The sequence below is a fragment of the Erpetoichthys calabaricus genome, chromosome 12, assembly GCF_900747795.2.
Source record: "Erpetoichthys calabaricus chromosome 12, fErpCal1.3, whole genome shotgun sequence".
Classification (NCBI taxonomy): domain Eukaryota; kingdom Metazoa; phylum Chordata; class Cladistia; order Polypteriformes; family Polypteridae; genus Erpetoichthys; species Erpetoichthys calabaricus.
The window spans coordinates 149,947,786-149,969,981 of record NC_041405.2 but is presented as its reverse complement, the minus strand read 5'-3'; the positions used below and the strand labels follow the sequence as shown (position 1 = coordinate 149,969,981).

The 22,196-nt window shown below is 39.5% G+C and overlaps 1 protein-coding gene across 1 annotated transcript; it reads left to right on the top strand.

Annotated features, from left to right (window-relative positions):
- Window positions 1-4,104: 4,104 nt before the first annotated feature.
- LOC127529982 (E3 SUMO-protein ligase ZBED1-like) lies at window positions 4,105-19,984 on the top strand. The gene is made up of 6 exons (XM_051935426.1): window positions 4,105-4,318; window positions 4,466-5,428; window positions 5,513-5,719; window positions 5,796-6,069; window positions 12,079-12,228; window positions 19,813-19,984. Exons 1-6 carry the CDS (start codon window positions 4,105-4,107, stop codon window positions 19,982-19,984), a joined length of 1,980 nt encoding a protein of 659 aa, XP_051791386.1.
- The last annotated feature ends 2,212 nt before the right edge of the window (window positions 19,985-22,196 follow it).

Below are 22,196 nucleotides of genomic sequence, written 5' to 3'. Positions count from 1 at the left end.
CGTCCTTCCTTTCATAGACATAAAATAAGACACACATTCCCTCTACATACGTGTCCAATAATAATAGTAAACTGGCGGGAACGAGAAAAAGCACAAGATGGGAATATTCATGACAAGAGCCTCAGCATCAGGGTGAGGATGTGCCTTGTCACCCATTACATGAGCTCGTCTGCCACCCTTCAGTTGCACTGGCACACGTTACACTCTGGGGCAATTGCAATGGAGAATACCGACAATGTACACCTTCAGAAGTGAAATAAATCGACTGTATAAGTAGAACATTTCAGATAAACTGAATTTTGTCAATCATATGCAACATAACTATTTTATGTGTTGTTACTTTTTATTTATTCTCACCAAACGTTACATATCTACATGGGAAATGAACATGGGTAATATGTTTATAATCATTCTCACTAAAATACACTGTCAAAATATATTAATGAGCAAACTGAGACACATTGGCCTTTAGGAAATATCAAAAATCGTATGCGCTGCCATTTAGGACAGAATGCATTGTTAATTTGACGCACTCTCTACTGATGCGATGTCACAAAAAAAAGAAACAGCACAGTCCGTGCAAACTCATCGCCTCCTTGGTTTTTGACCTTATGATTGTCAACATCAAATCAATAAAGACATTTTAAGAAGATGACAAGTCTGCTATAGTCAGTTCAATTAACGCTCCTTTTAAAAAAATTGCTTATACCGAATATAAATCAGAATCTCAATGATGCGGGACTCGCGAGTAGTAACGAATAATATATGATACTGAGAAATTGTAATTCCTAATAACGGGAACAAGTAAAAACTACGATTTCCTAAAACGGACACTGTAAATGTAGGCATTTCAATAAATAATTTAGGAGACTTGTGTGTGCATTTCAATACCAATTTAAGAACTACGTAGGCTACCTGTTGTACTATAAACGCTACCTCAAGCAGCACTTAACAGTAAATAGTCTAACAGGACAATGACTGACTGTACGAAGATGCTGCGCCGCTACAATAAAGGTTCAAACTGTCATTCTGCATGTTTAGAAGGCGCTGATTGGCTGAAACTGTTTATAGAGAATTGTCTTAAATTGGTAGTGCCGTAGAGCGATCAGAAACGAAAAGACACATTTAGGCATGCTGGACGGTAGTTTGTTTTTCTACAATATAAATTCAGTACGACACCAGGGTCTCCAAACACACAAATATGAAGCTTATTACGTTTTACAGTGAAACCCTTTACATACACAATATAATTAGGGACGTGTGCCCCCTGCTCGTCTACGGTGGCCCAATCGTCCCTCGACAGCTCGATTCGCTCACTCTCCGTCCAAGCTGAAAATATTGTTAAATGGAGGAATTGAAAAAAAAACAAGTGGAGGATCGACGACGCGAACCACTGGTGTTTTTACCGAAAGACAGTTGCGATACCATTGAGCCACCTAATCAGGATAATTAGCGAGCTTCGCACAACTGAACTACTACTACTGTTCTTACTGCGGCGGATGTGGAAATATGTTGTTTGACATATGCACGTTAAATTGGTTTAATTGACAGGAGAGTATCATTGTTGTATTCTCCTAATGAAGACAAAAAATTTATATTTATAGATGTATACTATATGACATACGGTTTTGAACAACATTCCATAAAAAGGTTGCACGATTTACCTAATCTTTTTATATATATATATAGTTGATATATGACAATATATCTTTGACACTATGTATCAGACAAAGGAAATCACAGCAAACCACAAGAACAATAATTACTTCTCAGCAACTACCTGAATTGTAGTTTAACTATATTAAGTGAAGTATGTAATGTCAATACGAATTACAAAATATAACTAGAGAGTTAAGTGTCAGATAGACTCTCAAAATATAGAGGTCAATGCCTTTGAGTGTACTGAGGCTTCACAAAGACTCAGTAACCAGTGACCATGTCTGCTCGAGACTACGAAGCCCTATCATGATCCAATCTCAGTACTACGCATGTCTGAGGCTTCAGAGCTCCGTCATGAGCTCAGTACTACGCATGTCTGAGGCTTCAAATCCCTGTTTGAAGCCCGTCATGATGCAATCTCAGTAGTACTACGCATGTCTGAGGCTTCAGAGCTCCGTCATGAGCTCAGTACTACGCATGTCTGAGGCTTCAAATCCCCGTTTGAAGCCCGTCATGACGCAATCTCAGTTGTACTACGCATGTCTGAGGCTTCAAATCACCATTCGAAGCTCGTCATGACGCAATCTCAGTAGTACTACGCATGTCTGAGGCTTCAAATCTGCTCGAGGCTTTGAAGCCTCAGTTAACCTAGTGCGCATGTCTGAGGCTTCAGTGCCCGTCACGATCTCAGTACTCAGCATGTCTGAGGCTTCGACGTCCCATCAGGATGCAATCTCAGTACTACGCATGTCTGCTCAGTGCTTCGAACCACAATGCATGGGGGCGGGACATTTCCACTCCTCATGTCAGCTTACTGCTTCGACCGGAGAGTTAGGAAGTTATATTAATTACATTACACTGCATATTCCACCACCAGGTTACAAAGTTTCAACAGAGTTGTGATTGGTGAAACAAATCTTTCTGGATCATCAACACAACTGAAATTACTGTGCAGTACATTACTTAGTGTCAAAATATAAAATGACAAATTTTGCATATTAAAATGCTATTAGAATGTATAAGAACAGCTGTACTAATATGGTTCAAAACACTTCCTTCACCATAATACTCTGGCTGTTCTCATAAATATTCCAGTCTCTGTGTTGCACTGCCTCACTTCTATAGTGAACAGTGTTATGCATGTATTCACTGCATATAGAAATCAACATATATATATATATATATATATATATATATATATGCAGCTGGAGATCCACAAGGGAGAAAAAATGAATCATGTATCATAAAGTACTTTTTATTCCTAAGCTTTCTACCCCTGCCAGGGGTCTTCATCAGAGGATAATGCTTAGACTTACAAGAATCAAAGTCAATATATAGCAAAACATTACGTGGTGGGGGGGGGAATCAGTGTGATGGGGGGGGGGGGGTGGTGGTATTGGGTGTACAGTTTATTTATTAGGAACATGTTCTTCTTAAGTTTGCATATGCTGGATTTATGTCCAAGTGTCTGTTGATGGCGTTCTCATTTGATAGCCAAGATTCGGCCAGCTCTCTGGCACTTTTAGTACTGGCCTTAAATTTGACTTGTCCCAGTTAAATGTATGTCCGGTTGATTTAGTATGCATGTAGATCAATGAAAGTCAGTCCTTTCTTCAGGAAATTAACCCGGGTCTCCTTACTGTGAGGCAGCAGTGTGATCATGATGTATCTAATGAAAATGTGTCTTGTTTCATGTGTATGATGAAATGGTAGATCTAGCTAACGTAGAGGGTTTCATTAGTTGTATTAGCTATATTATGTTACAATAGGTAAACGGCAGGTCTTGTACTTTGAACGTTAGGTGATATACGTGTATCAAGTCTTATTTGCGCATGCTTCGAGATACATGATTAGTATGGGCTGCTCTTACGGTAAACAAGAATAAATGTTTCTGGCAAAGACAGATTTTTTTGGAAATTACTATAAATATGGATAGCTGCCTGCTCTTTGTTTCCAGTGCATTAGTAGATCTTCATGTCGGCGTCTGTATCAATCGATGTCTACAGGGTCGTCATTAACAAGGCTAACATGGGGTGAAGTAATTGACAGTGTTGATCAAAGTAACACACGACATATCTCACTGACATTTGGCTTTACCTCCCCTTCATCATCTCACGTGCACTTTTAAACAAGCTTCAAGGTGCCGTTTTGAAACATTTGTGCGTCAAAAGCTCAGCGTCTCATTTCCAATGCTCGTGATGATGTGGATGTGTAGCGCCAGTTCGTATCAGTATATCAGTGACACCTGGAGCTTATACCTGTGAATGTCACAGTGTCCAAACACTCACCTGATCCCAATTCAGTCTAATACGCACCTAAACAACTTAAAAGTAGTAATGCATGCGTCTAAGTTTGAAGGTTATTTTTTGGAGACGAGTGAGGTGATAGATATAGACATACCGATAATACAACTAATCTACTTTGCGATTACATTTGAAATATACGATGGAAGGTTCACGTAAGAGGTCTCGATCTCTGGTGTGGAGTTACTTTGATTTAGTATCTCCCTCAAAGGTAAAATGCATAATTTGCGAAAAGCAACTAGCATTTAGCGGTAACACGTCTTCAATGCTTCGCCACTTGAGGTCGACGCATCCTGGCGTTACAGAGGAGTATGACAATCCCGCTGTATCTGCTCACACTGGAACTTCTAAGAAAGGTATAACAAATTTTTATTCTTATAGTATTACACATTTTAGCAATTCTGAACCAGCACTGATGAAAGTTTGTCTGGAGCGTGAGGTCTGCTGCGGGTGCACACCGTTTGCTTGCTGCAATAAGCTTGTTTTCCGTTTTCATTTTTTAGGCAGACAAGAGGAACTGGATGAGGCTTTAGTTGACATGGTCGTAAAAGATTTGCAGCCCTTTTCTATTATCGAAGATAAAGGCTTCCAGGCTTTTGTTAACAAACTGGATCCCAGCTACATCCTCCCAACCAGAAAGGCACTTAAAGCCATGGTTCAGGCCAAGTACTGTGCAGTTAAAGAGAAGGCAATGGCTGAGGTAAAGCAGGCTGCTTATGTCAGCCTCACATCTGATATGTGGACTTCGATAAATATGGATGGCTATCTGGGTGTCACGTGCCATTATGTCACAGCTGAAGCCAAACTGGCCACAGTACTCCTTTGTGTCAGCCAATTTCCCCAGACGCACACTGCTGCTCACATCACGGAGTCCATGAGTGTGCTAATGACGGACTGGGGAATCCGTGGCAAGATACACTGCATGGTGACTGACAATGCAGCCAATCTTGTTGCCACTGCCCAGCTGCTGAAAGTTCGTCATGTGCCATGCTTTGCCCATACCCTGAATCTGGTAGTAAAGAAGGCAATTGACCAGACCCCCAAGCTCCAGGAAATTCGTCAAAAAGCAAAGAAAATTGTATCTTTGTTTAGGTCAAGTTGTAATGCTAAGGAAAAACTATCGGAGATGCAGCAGCTAATGGGCAGGCCAGTGCAGAAGGTGGTTCAAGAAGTGGACACCCGATGGAACAGCACTTACGACATGCTGCAGCGTCTGTATGACCAACGTGAGGCAGTTGGTGCCGCCCTCTCTAATTTAAATACAGAGGTTGTTCCCTTAACAAGTGGGGAGTATGATATTATTAATGAATGCCTGACCCTCCTCCTTCCACTAAAACATGCAACAACAGAGATGTCTGCAGAGAAAACGGTGTCTGCATCAAAAATGATCCCACTATATCGCATGTTGCAACACAACATCTCGGAGAAGAGTACCAAGGTGACCAGGGAGGAGTCCATACAATTAGGTAAGCTGTGATGATCCAAAAACATTTTTGTACAATGAATAGTTGTGTTCCTTTAACGTTGATTATTGATATTTTCTGTCTTAGGTGTGCATCTGCAGGAAAGCTTACGCTCCAGATTCCATACACTGGAATCCATCCGGGTTTTGGCCTTGGCTACACTGCTGGACCCAAGATTCAAAACTCTTGGCTTTGGCAATCCAGACCGTGTCAGAGAGGCTGAGAGACAACTCACCTTGGAATGCGCATCCCTAATGCGGTCCTCTCCAGACTCTGTGCACATGACACCCCAAGGTGATTTTTGTATGGAATGTTTATTTTTGGTATTTGATTTAATGTGTACTGTGAATAAAACCATGTACTCTTTCAGAGCCACAGCCTTCAACATCAGCACTGGCCCCATCCTTGGAAATAGCATGTCCCACAGACCATCTATGGCAACTTTTGGACTTGCGTGTTTCCGAGGCTCAAAGAGTCCACAGTGCCACTGCAGATGCCACTGTGGAGGTGAAGAGATATTTAACAGATGCCTATCTTGGTAGACAAGAAGATCCACTCCTGTATTGGAAAGAGAGAATAACTGTTTACCCCAGTCTATCAGCTTGCCATCAAATATCTTTGTCTGCCAGCAACGTCTGTTCCCAGTGAACGCATTTTTTCAAAGGCTGGGGAAGTCCTCAGCAAAAAAAGGAGTCGCTTGAAGCCCAGCACAGCAGAGCAGATAATTTTTCTAAATAAAAATGTCTAAAACCGCTGCACTCCCCAAGTTTATTGAAAGCTTCCCAGGTCAAAGTTCTTGAGTGTCCACATCCCAGTGATACATGAAATGGTTGTGTTGACAGAAATTTGAATGTATTTGGCTACCTCGCACTTTGGAAGGAGTACTTGGATTAACTGCAGTTCTAGTTCTACACTTTTTTTCTTGGATTTGTATGACTATCACTCCAGTTTTTATGGAGTTGTAAGTGTGTGTTTGGGTTTTTTCCCTCTATAAAGACGAGTTACTTTTTAAGTAACATTTTAACATCTTGATGTATTATGTATCAGAGTGCAATGGAACTGTTTAGTTAACTCAACTCATGGTATGAGGGTCACAATTTTTCACTTCAGAAACCTTGTCCATTTTTTTTATGCAGCTTTATAGTCTACACTGATTTAGAGTAATTATTTACTTAAATTTAACTTGTAAATTACTATAGTTACTGTTAATATTAAGAATTAATGGCAATTTTGTTACTTTGAATTTTTTTGCAGGACTACCAAAAACTACAATGCATTTTGGATGAGTTTTGAGAAGTGATTTAGGCCTAACAAATGTCTCAAGATCACCACTCTGTCAAAAACCACTGACGAGGCGGACACTTTGGAAATTTAAGAGAAGTGTTTCTGTAAATTTGTTTTTTTTGTAATTTTTTTGCCTGTATAACAAGTAAACCTGCACCACTTTGGGGAAAATGCAGTGAGGTAGTATTTAAGATATAAATTGCATTTTGTGTTTACAATTTGGTGGCTTGGACCAATGGTTCATTTTACAAACCTTTGTCCCACAGTCTGGGACAAATACAGGTAATCTTGCCAGTATACAGTAGTTATGAAACACGTTATGACGGCATTAATTTTAATGGAAGCCAGTGTAGCTTGATATTTTGCTGATTAACAGAATTTAAGTTGGGAGTGGGTTAGACCTGCTGTGGCCAGTTACTTTAGGCAGAGGTGATTGTCTCAAGCCAAGTCTTTCCATCTTTTGAGATGAGGGTGCATTGTCCCCATGTCACAAGGCTCCTGATGGCATACTTTGAGAAGTTTGGTGCACTTGTTGTCAATGCTGAGATTAGTAAACATGACTTTTCAATGCCACACTTTAAAGACCTACTTATTTGTCTTAAACAATCTTAGTTTCTATTTAGCAGATTTCTGCTACTCCTGCTGTCCTAGAAAAGACTCTGCTTGCCAGAATCCCACAAGACTGATTTTGTTCTTGGTATGTACCGTACTGTTCATAACAGTACACTGGAAATTATATTAAACAATATTTTTGTTTGAACATATTGGATCATTAACATTTAAATCATGGTTGGTATAACAAATACCCGATACTTTACTTATGGGTCTCAATTGTTAAGCATGATGTTAATACAAAATGTCTGTTTCAGGTGACTAACTAATGACTGCACAGACGATGCTGAGCCTTCAAAGCCAAGTGGTGTGAGGGGTGACATTCACCTGCATCTTTTTGTGAATAGAATTGCACTGATCAAGTTTTCTACAATAAAAATACAAAGAAGCAGCATTGACCCTTACTTTCTAAAAGTGCAAAAAAAACTGCCATGTAAATTGGGTTTTTGTGTTAAGGGTTGCTAAAGCTATTCAATCTTACTACTATGCTTTGGTTTGGTTCTGCTTATTCAATGCTATTCAGAGAATTCTCTTATCAAGACTGTTAACAGCAGTATGTTGAGTTACAGAAAATGTAATTTGTGAAGTGACAACCTCTATGTAAAATTAATTTAACTATTGAAGACAGTTTACAGTTTATTTGTAGAAGATGTGTAATGTGAGCAAAACTAGAACTCTGTACATGGCAAAGAGGAGCACACCAACATGCAGATTAAGTCCAGTTTTTAAATGTTTTCCTTGTAAAGTTAATCAAAACCTTGTAATCTGACAGTCTGAGTCATCTGTGAAGAAAAATCCTCTGCATTGTGTGACTTTGATGTGGAGGACATTTGTGTTTATGCAGACATTGTATGTATTTGTTCCTAGTTTTTAGTCCTGTTCCAATTATGAATTCAGTTTTTGTACGCTGGCCAGCACTTTTCTAGTCCTTAACTTTCTGAATCATTAGCAGGAAAATCTGTACACGTTCATTAATGCAACTGGACAGAACTGGTTGGTTTTGTACAAATTACTTTGTCCGCTCATGTTTTTGGGTTATTGCAAACTGTCTTTATTAAAACTTAATTTGAAATATCAAACGCGCTGAAAGTGTGTGGTTTGTTTTTTTTGTAGGATGTGCAACAAATTTACTTTGCATTGTCCAGATTTGTTTTCCATAGTGACACATTTCTTTATTCTACAAAGATGGGACTATTCTGGGTTGAATTTTAGTAGTTATTTTAATAAAACTCGTGCACAATTGATAAAGGAAACTGTAATGAATTGCCATGGAGTTATTTCAATTAAGCATCTGGGTATTGCATTATGTGTAAACCATTACAGTACTTTAGTGCAAATTTAAGAGCATTTCACATTAGACTACTGCCAGTGTAATGTATTGTAGCTACATTATTACTGTTTTACTAGCAATTCTTCTAGTTATTGCAAAATTTAGTGACAGTTAGTGATGGACCAATCGCATTTCCACGAAGTGTAGTCTAGTTCGGTTGAAGAGTTTAATTCAGATACTAATTATATGCTGGTTTTACATTGGAATTGAAATATGAATGTACATTATGCAGATTAAATTCCCGATTAGAAGTCTAACACCAACCAGGTTTTCAAGGAGCATTGCCGCATAATCGGAACTATCAATCAAACGCATCAGGCAACGGAAATCTGCAATCCCCAGACAGATGCTGACCAGGTTTGTTATTGAACACGAGACCTGGCGCTGTCCGACTGGCGTAATTGTTCAAGCCACCGTTACGCATACATTTACTTCTAAACGACGGTAATCCGTGCTGGCGCCTAACGTATCTAGTCAACGTTGATCCGATTACTGCAGATTACTTGCTAAGCATATGTCGATTTACAATGCTTGACATTATTGCCAATTATAATTTTTGACTTCAAAGATGTATATCACAACTTCATAGACATTCGGTATTCGTCCACAATGCTCTAAGAGTTTACTGTTAAAATGTGCTGTTAATACAAATGGCCAGGAGGTGTCCCTAGAGAGGTGTCAAATACTTCGAAGCTTCGATACGATTTCCGACACAATTGCTTCAAACGTGTTGATGCTTCATGAGGCTTCACTCCGCCCATCACTACAACATAGTACAATTGATCTTAAGATCAGTGTTCTCAAACTAACTTTTTTTCATGCTTTTTTGATTACATTATTGTAACGTGTAACTGGAATTGTTGGGAAGCTTCACATTTTCATTATTACTTGTCAGCCTCTGATTAATAGGTTACAATTTAAAAATACATCCATTTTTTTAACCACCTATCCAGGGTGTGGTTTTGTGGTGCAGCTGGAGGCTATCGGTCTTTAATCAGCAATCACTGGGTGCAAAGTAGGAACACCACCTGGACAGGATACCATTCCATCTCACCACGGATGTCAAACTCCAGTCCTGGAAGGCCACAGTAGCTGCAGGTTTTCATTCTAACCCTTTTCCTAATACAATGACCAGGTTTCACTGCTAGTTAACTTTTCCCTTGAGTTTAATAGCAGTTTTTAAGGATTCAGTCTTCTGAATTGATTCATTTCATCATTAAAATGACAGCCAAACAGAAATGAGGTGTGAAATGAGCCAACAGATGACCAGCTAAATTGGGGCTTCAACCAGGTTCTTAATGCTGTTAATTAAACCAGTTATTTAATTCCACAGCTTGTTGCTGCTCTCACTCTGCTACAGCAGACATTTTAACAGCTGTTGATTTTGTTTTTTCTAAGAACACATCAAATCAAAATTGTTTTGGCGACTTTGGAGATCAGCCTTACTGAGACCTTCACCTTTCTTTATTTCCACATATTGTGTGATGGGCACAGGTTAGCTGGTCATGTGGCAGGTCATTTTGTGTCTCATTATTGTGTGGCTGCTAATTAAGAGAACAACAACTAAGGTGCCTCAGCCAATTAAAACTTAAGGCAAAACAAGTTAATTAGCAGCCAAAACTGATCACTAATTAAGAAGATGGTTAGAATGAAAACCTGCAGCCACTGCAGCCCTCCATGGCCCATGTCTTAGTAAACACACAGGCCAATTTAATAAAGCCAATTCACTTAACCTGCATGTCTTTGGACAGTGGAAGGAAACAAAAACAAAAACAAACAAAAAAAAAAAAGCATTTGGGTAAGCATGAAAGAAATATCTATTGCTAATTCTGTGCCACATTCTGTTGCTGGATCATCACTTAGAATTACAATTCTGTATCTATCACAGCATGAGTCCAGAGTTTCCTTCATTAGTAGGTTATTGCTCCATGTGTCATTGCTACATAATTAAATTTTCATAGAATTCATGTCAGATGTGTGCAATTACCAGAAGAACTGGATGGTTATTAATACCTTCACAGACTGGGTTTTTTAACCATATTGGCCAAACAGACATCGGCACTTCCCAAGACAACTTGTCTGTGTCCTTCACATGTTCTCTGCCCATCTCCCTAAGCTGACCCACAACTGTCACTTGTCAATCTACCTGGCAGCCTCTCTCTCTCTCTCAGCTGAATTGCATGGCTTGGCTTTATGAAATATATTTCACAAATAACATTTGGCACAAACAACCTTCTTGCTACAATCATTACTTAAAAAAAAAAGGAGCGCACATTAAGATCTCAAGATGCCAATCTGCTTATGATGAGATTTTAGTTACAGAACCCCAAAACTGTTGAATGGTCTGTCTGCTACTCTAAGAAGTGCCCCTTCAGTCTTCGCTTTTAAATCCAAGTTTGAAGACTCACAACTTCAGTTTAGGATACTCTGACTAGAGCTGCTGATTAGCTATGCCTACTACATCTCTGTTATTAGTACTAAAATATAAGTGATGTGATATTTATAAATTGTTACTAACCATCGCCTACTCTATTTCTCTTCCAAGTTGTTAGCCTGCCTATGGCAAAATCTCTCAGATGAAGGAGCACTGGCTCAGAAGTGACTCCGCTGTAAAACAGCCAGTGGGGAGGTAGCTAGTTACAGTAGCTGTGGTCTCCAGGACTCTGACTGTGTCTGGCTTGTCCGACTTCTTTTCTACAATCTGGCAGTACTTCTACAATTAGCGGAAGGACAGATACTGGTGTTTTTCATTTATGTTAGTTAGGTTCTATTTGTTTTTAATGAATTTGAACAAATCCATATCCTCAGATTTGGTAGTTCTGTTTTAAGTGAGTGATGTAATCTATTCCTCCCTTTTGCCTTTTAGCTTGTACTATTGTATTGTATTTCTGTGGTGGCAATGATAAATTGGCCATCTAGCTCTGAAGAGGATCACTTGTTCTATTCTGTGCATTGTATTTACCCCATTTATTAACATCCATTGTATGTCCAACCTCTCTGGAAGGGGATCTCTCTCTTATTTATGTGCGGGCAGTTTCTTGCCTTCTCAGTAAGTCAAGGCTTTTCTCAAAAACCATGGCCCACTTAAGCCCATTGGGGAATTCCTATACATGAAAAATGGTTGTTGTAATAATCATGGAACTTGTATCAATACTGAGAACGAAAGTATGTTCAAGATTTTACATTTCTATTAAAGTTTAATGAATAACTTTAGCCAGCTAAAGCTTTCTTTTTAAAGTTTGTCTTCTCAATTGAAAGCACATGCCTCATAACTTTCAATCCAGATTCAACTATATTCAAATGAGTAATTATTTTAACATTAAAAGTTTAAATCTCAATTATTGACTCATTTGGCACTTCTGTTGTGTCTTGTCCCCGACTTTGCTGTTTCTCTAAATGGTTAATGCTCTTTTTTTATTCACTGCAGTTTTATTCATGATTACGTGTCTCACGAAAGTGAGTTAAACTCTGAATTTGATCCGATTTCGGTACAGCTTCGGGACCCCAGGCATGAAAAACTCTTAAACAAACTTGTTGACATTTCAAAGAGGTTAGATGGTGATGAAGAACTTCAGCAGTAAGATGTCTTTTTACTTTTGTCTTTATTCATGCCTTCCCAAAACCCATATTAATAATTTTATATCTTGCTTGCATTATGCAACATTTAAATTTGGCTTATTGCAATTTGCATTTATTTACCTTTCACTCATCCCTTATTTTTTCACTTTTGCAGATTAACGACATACAACCAAGCAGGGAGACATTCATAAAAATTGCACAATTATTTCATAACAGAAATTTGAACTGGGGCAGCATAGTGGGATTACTTTACTTCGAATGTAAATTGGCAATGAAGGTTAGTCCTGAGTTAACTACTGTTCTAAAACTTTTATACATATTATAATGAATCTCATCTATCCAAGCAAACTACAGTATCCAGTTAAAAAAAACCAGTATCAATTTATTTCTAAATTTTAAGAGATTGTTATTTTTGTTTTTGTCTTTTCCTTTCATAACCATCAAGCTCATTGATAACAACCACAGTTTTGACTGCTCAATTATTTAAAAAAAAAGGAAGACTTTGTTCTTTCAGGCTGATCGTCACATTTGATGTTATTACCAAGATTTAGAAAGGAACATGAAAATTATAGTATTTTTATTTTTTAAAAATGAAGCTATTACTTGTATCAGGATTTAGTATATAGGTTGCCACAAGAACGACTCAGGACTATTGCAAAGGTTTGGGGCAGCCACCGGTATAATATGCCCTGGCTGCAAAAGGTTGAAGCAAGTTGTTTACAAGACCAAGAGTCCAAAACAGAACTGAATACATGGAGGTAAAATGACGGCTTTAAAAGGCCGATGGAGGAAGTGATGTAATTTATGCCAGAAGTGACATCATCACAAGTGCCAGAACCGGAACTGATGTCAGAGGCACCAGAGCAATTACAATTACTTAAGCCCTTTAGCTGCCTCCTATTCACACGTGTGTGAGAATGTAAAAGATGCTGACAAAGGACTAAATGAACATTGTAAGTAAATTGACACTAGGTGGCATTGTTGCCCACCTTTCCCCCCGCCCCCCCAACAGTACGCAGGACACGGGATAAAATCACCAAGAAGATATTTACTTTCTTTCTTCTTTGTGTTGTGCTCCAAAGCACCTCCACCACCATACACAGCAATAAGTAAACACAGTAAATCACTAAATTCTCCTCCACACCTCCGTCCTCATGACTTCCAAGCACTTCCAGGCTGCAAGGGAAGCATGACTCCCCAGGTCCTTTCATAGCTCCCCCTGGCTGCACCCACGGTACCCAACAGGGCTGAGAAACCGGACTCCAAGTCCCAGAATGCCCTGCAGGAATCCAGGGCACCCGCCATCTACTGTTTTGGGGGAGGCAGTGTCCTGAAAAAGCTGCCTTCCCCCATCCTTCCACTTCAGGGGCGTCCCGGCCGGGATAAGCTGCCGGCCGTCTGCCACAACATTCATTGAGAGATGCAAAATAAGGCTTAGGAATATTGAGAAAACAGGTTCCAAAAACTCAGAATACAATTACATAAAGTATTCAGTTTAGTAATATTTTACCCTTTTTACAGCATGAAGAATTTTGACAATAGAGTGAATGGTAATTGGTAAACTAGTGCAGGCTATCTTGAAGAGTAATGCATGTATTTTACAGGGAGCACACGTTCTCATAAAAATAGATTTTCTAATTCATAGTCAGCTGCCAGCCCAGAAAAATAAACCTCCATATCATGTACTTCTAAGGACAAATCAATCTAACAAAAAATAGCACTTAAGCCTGCAGTCAAAGTCAAGCTAACTTTGCACAATCAAGCAGCTTTAGAAAAAGCACACACATCATCAACATTGTAAAAAAAAAAAAAAAAATAAAATAAAATAAAATTGCTAGCCTGATAGTTAAAACAGTAGCTGATTTGGGTAAGCATTAAGGTCTGTTGATACTTTGTCTTTGTGCATGATGCCAACTTTATAAGCAGTCATGTTGTGTGGATGAGGGTGTCTGCGACTGCATACCTCTCGATTTTTGTGTCTACATGTTCCTGTGCATGTTGACTGCGCATGCTCTAGATAACAAAAACAGTGGCCAGTGAACAGAAGCTGTGTTAGGCCCCCATTTTGAATGCTAGTGTGCATGCGTGGAACAATCTTGCATCTGCATAGTTCTGCACAAACAAAATTGCACTATAAACAAAACAGGGTTTATTCAGTTCAGTTTTGGAGTATAAATGGGCTATTAAGTTGAATATGATTTGAAATGCACTTATTTAAGCTTGAACACAGTGATTATCCCCACTATATACTTTGTATATAATAGAGCTGTCAGATTGAACTTCGCTGTGCAAATACAATTTTAACTTATTTGAAAAAGATTTCATTCAAAGGTAAAAGCAGACAATTGTAAAGAGTGTGCTGCTCTTTTAGCTGGTCTGTTTTTGCATTGTCCTTTTTGTAATTTTGAATAGTTGGCTGATTATTTTCATTAGCAAAATGGCCACACATCTTCACCATGTAGTCCATTTTTTTCTCTCCCACTGCTCAGCTTTTTGATTGACAGAGCAGTTTTTCTATAGATATCTCTAGTACCCTAAAAGCTCCGATTCATTCATTCACAAATACCAGATTGTTTTTTTATGCCAAGACATTCTCATTAATTCAAATGACAAATAATAAAAATAAAAAATTGGCACCTCAACGAGCATCTTCAGTGTTGACAATGCACTTTAATATGATCAACAGAGATCCAGTAGTTTCCGGCTAAGATACACGATAGGGTGGTGTTGTCATCCATACAATAACTCGTATGGGGAAAAGGAACCTCACGATAGGCAAACAACATGAGGGGGAGTAACTGATCCCAATTCCTCCCATCCTCCCTGACCACCTTGCACAGCATTTGTTTGAGTGTCCGATTAAACTGCTGTACTAAACTCAGTTTGAGGATGGTACACACTGACTAGATGCTTAATCCTGAGTAAATTGGCTACTTCCTTGAATGTTTCCAAGGTAAACAGCATCCGTTGGTCTGTTTTGAATTTAGGGATACTGATATGTGCAAAGACCCCTACAAGTTCCTGTGCGATATTGTTAAGAGTTAGTCAATCTCATGGGATAGCTCCAGGACAGAAGCATTGTTCTTTTGAGGAACCTCTCTCAATTGACACTCTCAGCAAGAAGCGCAAAAGCAACACATTTATTCCACTAACATCTTCAGTTCCCAAACCTCTCACCAGTAAGTTAGTGGAATAAACATCCATGACCTCACCTCTCCCTCATGCTCCGCTACACTATATAACAAATTACTAATAACAAGGTGCAGTCCCTGTGGCAGGAGGATAATTTGTACGTTGTCCGTCAATCAGAATAACCGCATTTAAGGCAAAATTGAGGAAGACCTCATTTCATTGTTCTCCATTAAATGATGTTGGTGTTTGCCTAAATTGAAAGTGTAATAGACAGATACTAATGAGACTGTATTCGACGACAACCTCGTGGGGCGGAGCAGTGCTCCGCGACACCTCGCCTTCCATCTTCATAGAGACATCACATCATGACCCTGTTCGGAAGCCGGCTTAGAACGTGGCATGGAAACAGTCTGAAATGATTTATCACCATCAATAGCAGTGGTTTAGAAGAAGTGATATGTGTCTTGACACTTTTGCTTTGTGACCAGTCCCATCCCAAGATTACCAGAAAAGGAGGACTGCTAGTGACAGCCACCTTGATCTTGCAAGTCAAATCCTTGATAGGTGACAATACATGTGGCAGATCTGTACCATTGTAGAGCAATACGAGCCCAGTTATTCATTCGATTCAGCGAGTCGAGTCCATTGTTCTCCCACCAGTATTTTGAGTACCTGTAGATCTCTAGCTCTTCTGTTCATTTTTCAAAACAAATCCTGCCTACTACACCAGTGTAATAAGATGAACAGAGACAGTCTTGGGGCACCATGGGTAAACCCTGTATAATTGAAATAGTTTTTCATCAAAAAAAGCAGGTGAAAATGGAAAAACTGAAGTCTTCTCAGACCAGAGTCCTATTCAGACTGTCTAAGATGACTGGGCTTCCCTTCATATGTTCATATGGCTGAAGGGCAACAAAAGGCGGGTCCAGGAAAGGAGAGAACATTATCACACAGTGCCACCCCCCGGATTGGTGGAAAATTACCATCACCTGAGCCCTCAAACTGTCTCCCTTGAGTACCCGTGTGACAATACATTTAGATCACTTCCAAATTCATCATCATTTTGAGTCTGAAGTGCCTGATGTAAAAATGTCACTCAGTAACTGAAGATCTACATTCACTCTACCGAGAATACAACGTTCAAAACAATTGCAATCTTTACAGCTCACCCTCAACTTGAGTTAAAATTAGTTTTTATATCTGTACTTCATGGAGCATATCAGAAATAAATGAAGGCATTTAATAATCTCAAAGAAATAAGCAAAAAACATGACATTTAAATTATGTTCACATTTCATTTAATTGTTTTGTCACATCTTGTAATACACAAATGTATTTAGTTTTGTGTGCAATATTCCTGTATAGAAGAATACATTTAATGGTACAGTATTCATTTAGTGCGTTTTTAAAAAATTACTGGTACTTATTCCACATTTATTGTAGTGATGACTGAGAAATTAAAATTTCATGTTTTCATGGAGAACAGGAAAAAAAAAAAAAAGTATACAGTGATCCCTCACTATATCGCGCTTCGCGGCTTACTCCATCGCGGATTTTATATGTAAGCATATTTAAATATATATCGCGGATTTTTCGCTGCTTCGCGGGTTTCTGCGGACAATGGGTCTTTTAATTTCTGGTACATGCTTCCTCAGTTGGTTTGCCCAGTTGATTTCATACAAGGGACGCTATTGGCAGATGGCCGAGAAGCTACCCAACTTACTTTCTCTCTCTCGCGCTGACGTAGGGGGGTGTGAGCAGGGGGGCTGTGTGCAGCTGCTTCCTGAAGGACATGCTGCACGGTGCTTCGCATACTTAAAAGCTCAAAGGGCACGTATTGATTTTTGACTTTTTCTGTGGCTCTCTCTCTTCGTGCTCCTGACAGAGGGGGTGTGAGCTGCCGCCTTCAACAGCTTTGTACCGGCGGTGCTTCGCATACTTAAAAGCCAAAAAGCCCTATTGATTTTTTTTTTTTTGACTGCTTGCTTTGTTCTCTCTCTCCTGACGCGCACTCCTTTGAAAAGGAAGATATGTTTGCATTCTTTTAATTGTGAGACAGAACTGTCATCTCTGTCTTGTCATGGAGCACAGTTTAAACTTTTGAAAAAGAGACAAATGTTTGTTTGCAGCGTTTGAATAACGTTCCTGTCTCTCTACAACCTCCTGTGTTTCTGCGCAAATCTGTGACCCAAGCAGGACATTCTAAAAATAACCATATAAACATATGGTTTCTACTTCGCGGATTTTCCTATTTCGCGGGTGGCTTTGGAACGCAACCCCCGCGATGGAGGAGGGATTACTGTACTTGATTAGGCATCTATTGTAACTAACATTGTAGAACTGCGAATATGGAAAATGTTCACAGAAAAAAAGAATCTCATGTTACTTCTGTGACATAGCATGCTGGTTTTCCTGTAGTATGCTCACAGTATTGTTAAAGAAATCAGCGCTGGGCATAAACAAGAATGCAGTTCACATGAGACTCAGCTTTTGAATTCAAGGCCTGCCTCTCCCCATTCTTCATTAATCTTGAGTCCTGTCTTCATTTAAGAAGATCATGAATTTAAAAAGTTTTCTAGGTCCTCACCAAAAAAACAAAGTACATAAAGAAATACTCTAACCAAAAATAACATTTTAAGTGAAGGGCAGTTCAGAAAAAAAATATATATCATTGGGCTTATTGAAATACCAGAAGAAACATGAAAAAAACCTTAAAACTATGAATGCATCCACTTGGAAGCAACCAGAACCTCATTTATTTGATGTTGATATGTTCATAGCAATACAATTAGAATAGTAAAAGCTAAATTTTCTTTTTTTCATTTTAATTGTGGAGGAAAGGTGTCACAGTGGTAGTGCATCTTAACAGTAAGGAGACTCAGGTTTTGCATCCTGGGTCCTCCCTGCGTGGGTTTCCTCCGACTGTTCCAAGACATGCAGGCTAAGTAAATTGGACCTAGTGTGCTAGTGTTTGCTGTGACCACTATTCTAGCGGGAATAGGCTGGAGCCCCCTTCCCATGACCCTGGTCTTGATTAAAGAGGTTAGAAAATGACTTGACATTTGTGGGGGGAGGACATGTGTTCTCTTGTCAACAATTCAAATGGGTTGAAGTTTCACCTAACAACCCCTGTAGTATGCAATTAAAATTGCAAGCACTAGAATTGATTACAAACTACAGCAAGTATCTGTAGAGGATTCACACAACAGTGCATTTCAGCTAAAATGGTTTGGAAATGCATAGACTGTACTTTAACTTTCATACTTCAAGGAAAACATTTTGCATCTTTATTTTCCATTCTCAGTAATTTAAGCTATGGCTTGTAGCACTTACTGTAGATGGAAGCTGCGAGTCATCATTCCTAAGCAATGGGCTACTGCCATTAAGATCAATAAATCAACTTACTCAAATGAAGGTTGATTATTTGGTCCATCTGGCTTCAATCATTTCTCCCAGTTTAATTTTTGGAACCGGAGAAATGTTTCTACAGCCATATGAATGATGAGGCTGTATTAACTGACGACTACTACTTAAACTACAAGATGTGCTACACACTTAAATTATTGTATTATTTCACTTAGCCGATTCTCCAAGAGCAATGGAGATTACGAGGGGCCTTGCAGAAATGATAGTGAAGGACCTGCAACCACTTTCCATGGTGGAAGATGACGGCTTTAGAAATTGTGAGGACACTTGATGCACGGTACAAGATTCCAAGTAGATAATCTTTAATGGAGGGGAAACAAAGCTCTTTATGAAGAATGCTGCTCTAAGGTCAGAAAGGAATTGAGTGGTGTGGACAATGTTGTGCTTACAACTGACATGTGGACATCAAGAGCCACAGAGGCATATTTAAGTCTCATGCCACATAATAGATGAAAACTGGCAAATGCTGGCATATGTGCTAGAAATGTGTTGTGTTCCTGGACAACACACTGCAGACAAACATTTGTTCACAGTTAAGACAAGATTCTGACCATTGTAACCGAAAATCACACCAACATGGTTGCTGCTGTGTGCAAAGCAGGTTGGGCACACTACCCATGTTTTGCACACACTTTGAATTTGGTGGTGAAAGACTTTCAAGCTCACCCTGGCTTGCTTCAGATTCAGCAAAAAAACCAATGCTACTGTTGCTTTCTTTTCACCACAGCATTAAAGATGCAGACAAGCTCAAATTCAGAAGTTCCCTGAACACAAACTAAATTCAAGCAGTTGAGACAAGGTGGAACTCTATTTTGCATGTGGGAGAAATTGTCTGAGCAAAAGCAGGCAGTTACCACAGTCCTCTGTCTCCTTGGAAAGGGCTCACTTTGCTTAAGTGAGGTAGAATGGTCTGTCATCAGTCTCTCCATCAATGCACTGAGACCATTTGAGGAAGCAACCAGGGAGAAACTGAAAAACAGGTTTCACTTTCAGAGGTAATTCCACTGGTGTCACTGCTTCACAGAACCACTGCAACTTCTGAGCGCAAAGGTAGTAAGCTAGCTGCTGAGCAGTCAGTGCAGTGTCACTGTCGCTTCAAGGCTATTGAAACATTTTATGGCCTTGCCGTCAGCACCTACCGGACATTAGATTTAAAAACCTGGGATTCCGCGACTCTGCAAATGTTGAGCCTGTAAAGCTCGACTTGTTGCCAAAATGCAGTCAGTGAGTCAGACCTCAGCACCAGAAATGATTAAATCTGTATCTTGGACCATAAGCTACATCAGGGAGCATTTGTTCATTAAACTCGTTTAACTTTTCCAGGAAGCAGGCTTGGACAACTGGAAGAGAAAGTTGGTCGCCGTGTGCATAGACAGGGCTGCTGTTAACGTCCGTATACACTGTACAACGGCATCGTTCCGAAACTACAGCAACTGGTTGCAGTAGAAGACTCCCTTGTGCACATTCTGTGCACCACACCACTAGACTAGAGAATGAGACAGCGACAGCCCAAGAGCAGAAGAGGCTGAACGCATGCAAGCTCAAGGCTGACCTAAAAATAAGCAAAAGGGTAAAGGCAAATAAAATATGAGGTATTGGTGGTTCCCATGAATAATTTGGGAAGCCAGCTGCTGAAGGGGGTCAACTGTAAAGTGCCAGTTTGCCAATGTCTACAACCCAAGAACTCAACACAATTGAGAAATTGGCTAAAATGACTGCACGCGATTTCCAACCATTTTCAGTCATGGAAGATAAAGGATTCAGAACTTTTACTCATGCTCTCAATCCAATTTATGTAATTCCAAGCATGAAAACTCTCCCACAAAATTATCCCAAAGCTATAGGACAGAAAAAAACATGCTTCACTGCAAGACAGAATTAAAGCCCCAGGAGATTGCCGGACAACTGACTGTTGGACATTCTGCACCACCACATCCTACATGTCAGTTACTTGCCACTTTATTGAAAATTACAAAATGGTGTCCGATCTTCTGGTTTGTTCGAGTCCAGTGACAGACACTTCTGAGAACTTAAGAGCTAGCTGCTCAAAGTGGTAAAAAGAGTGGGATGTGGAAAACAAAGATGTCTGCTGTGTCCGTGACAATGCAGCCAACATAATTAAAGCAACTAAAATCCTGAAATGGACCCACCACCCATGTCTTGCACACACAATTAACTGTTTGTGAGATGCTCTGAAGGTGATGAAACCCACTATGGACTAAGTGAAGACAATAGTGGAATTCTTCCACAGGAGCAAAACAGCCACAGAGAAGCTCAAATCTACCTAACAGATGGGCATGCCTGAACTCAAGCTCAAACAGGACTGTATTACAAAGTTGAACTCAACCTTTCATATGCTAAAACTGATTCTGGAGTCCAAGGATGCAGTACCCTGGCTGTTATCAGTGAACCTGTTGAAGGGAGAAAGGGAACAGGATGAACAAGAGGAGTCACAAGCATTTGCTGTTTGGAGATTCTTTGAAGAACGAGCAACTGGTCCTGCAGACACTCACAAAAGAAATTCCTCAGCAAATACAATACTGGAAGTGAGATTGTATCTTGCGGAGCCTCTTTTCCAAAGAAGTGCAGACCCACTGAGCTGGTAGGAGACCAAGGCTTCAGTTTACCCACGTCTTGCGCATGTGATGGCATGGAGACTGCATTGTAGCAACACCAGTCCCCTCGGAGAGAAACTTCACCAAAACAAGGTCTATAACAAGAAACAGGATCAACCTCTCAAAGCTGAGGCACTTTGTTTTTCTTAATGCCAACCTTTACAGACTAGCTAAAAGTTTCCTGGATACTTCTGGACCCCAGTCATAAAAAGATAAAGAAACTGGCTGAAGTTTCAAAGATTTTAGAAAGTGAATGACATCCAACCAAACTGAGACATTCATACAGGTTGCAGCTATTATTTCTTAATAGAAATAAAAACTGGGGCCGCATAGTGGCATTTTACTTTGCTTGTAAATTGGCAATAAAGGTTAGTCCTAAATTAATTACTGTTCTCTTACATATTATAATTAATCTCATCTATCCAAACTATAATACCCAGTAAAAGAAAAAATGTCTATTAATACATCAGTGTAATTTTGCGATTGCTTCCTCTCATAACCATCAAGCTCTGATTCCCAGTTGTGACTGCTCAGTTATTAAAAAATAAAGTAAAAACACACACCACTTCTTTCAAGCTGATCTTCACACTTGGTGTTGATACCAAGATCAAGAAAGGAACATATAGTATTTTTTTTGTTTGAAATGAAGCTACTACTGTTATCAGGATTTAGAATACATGTAAAAAAGGCTCGACAAAGTAAGGGCTCAATGAACATTCCGGGAGATGCAAATCAAGGCTTTGGAATATTGAGAAAACAGGTTCCATAAGAATTCAGGGTGTTTAAACAGGGA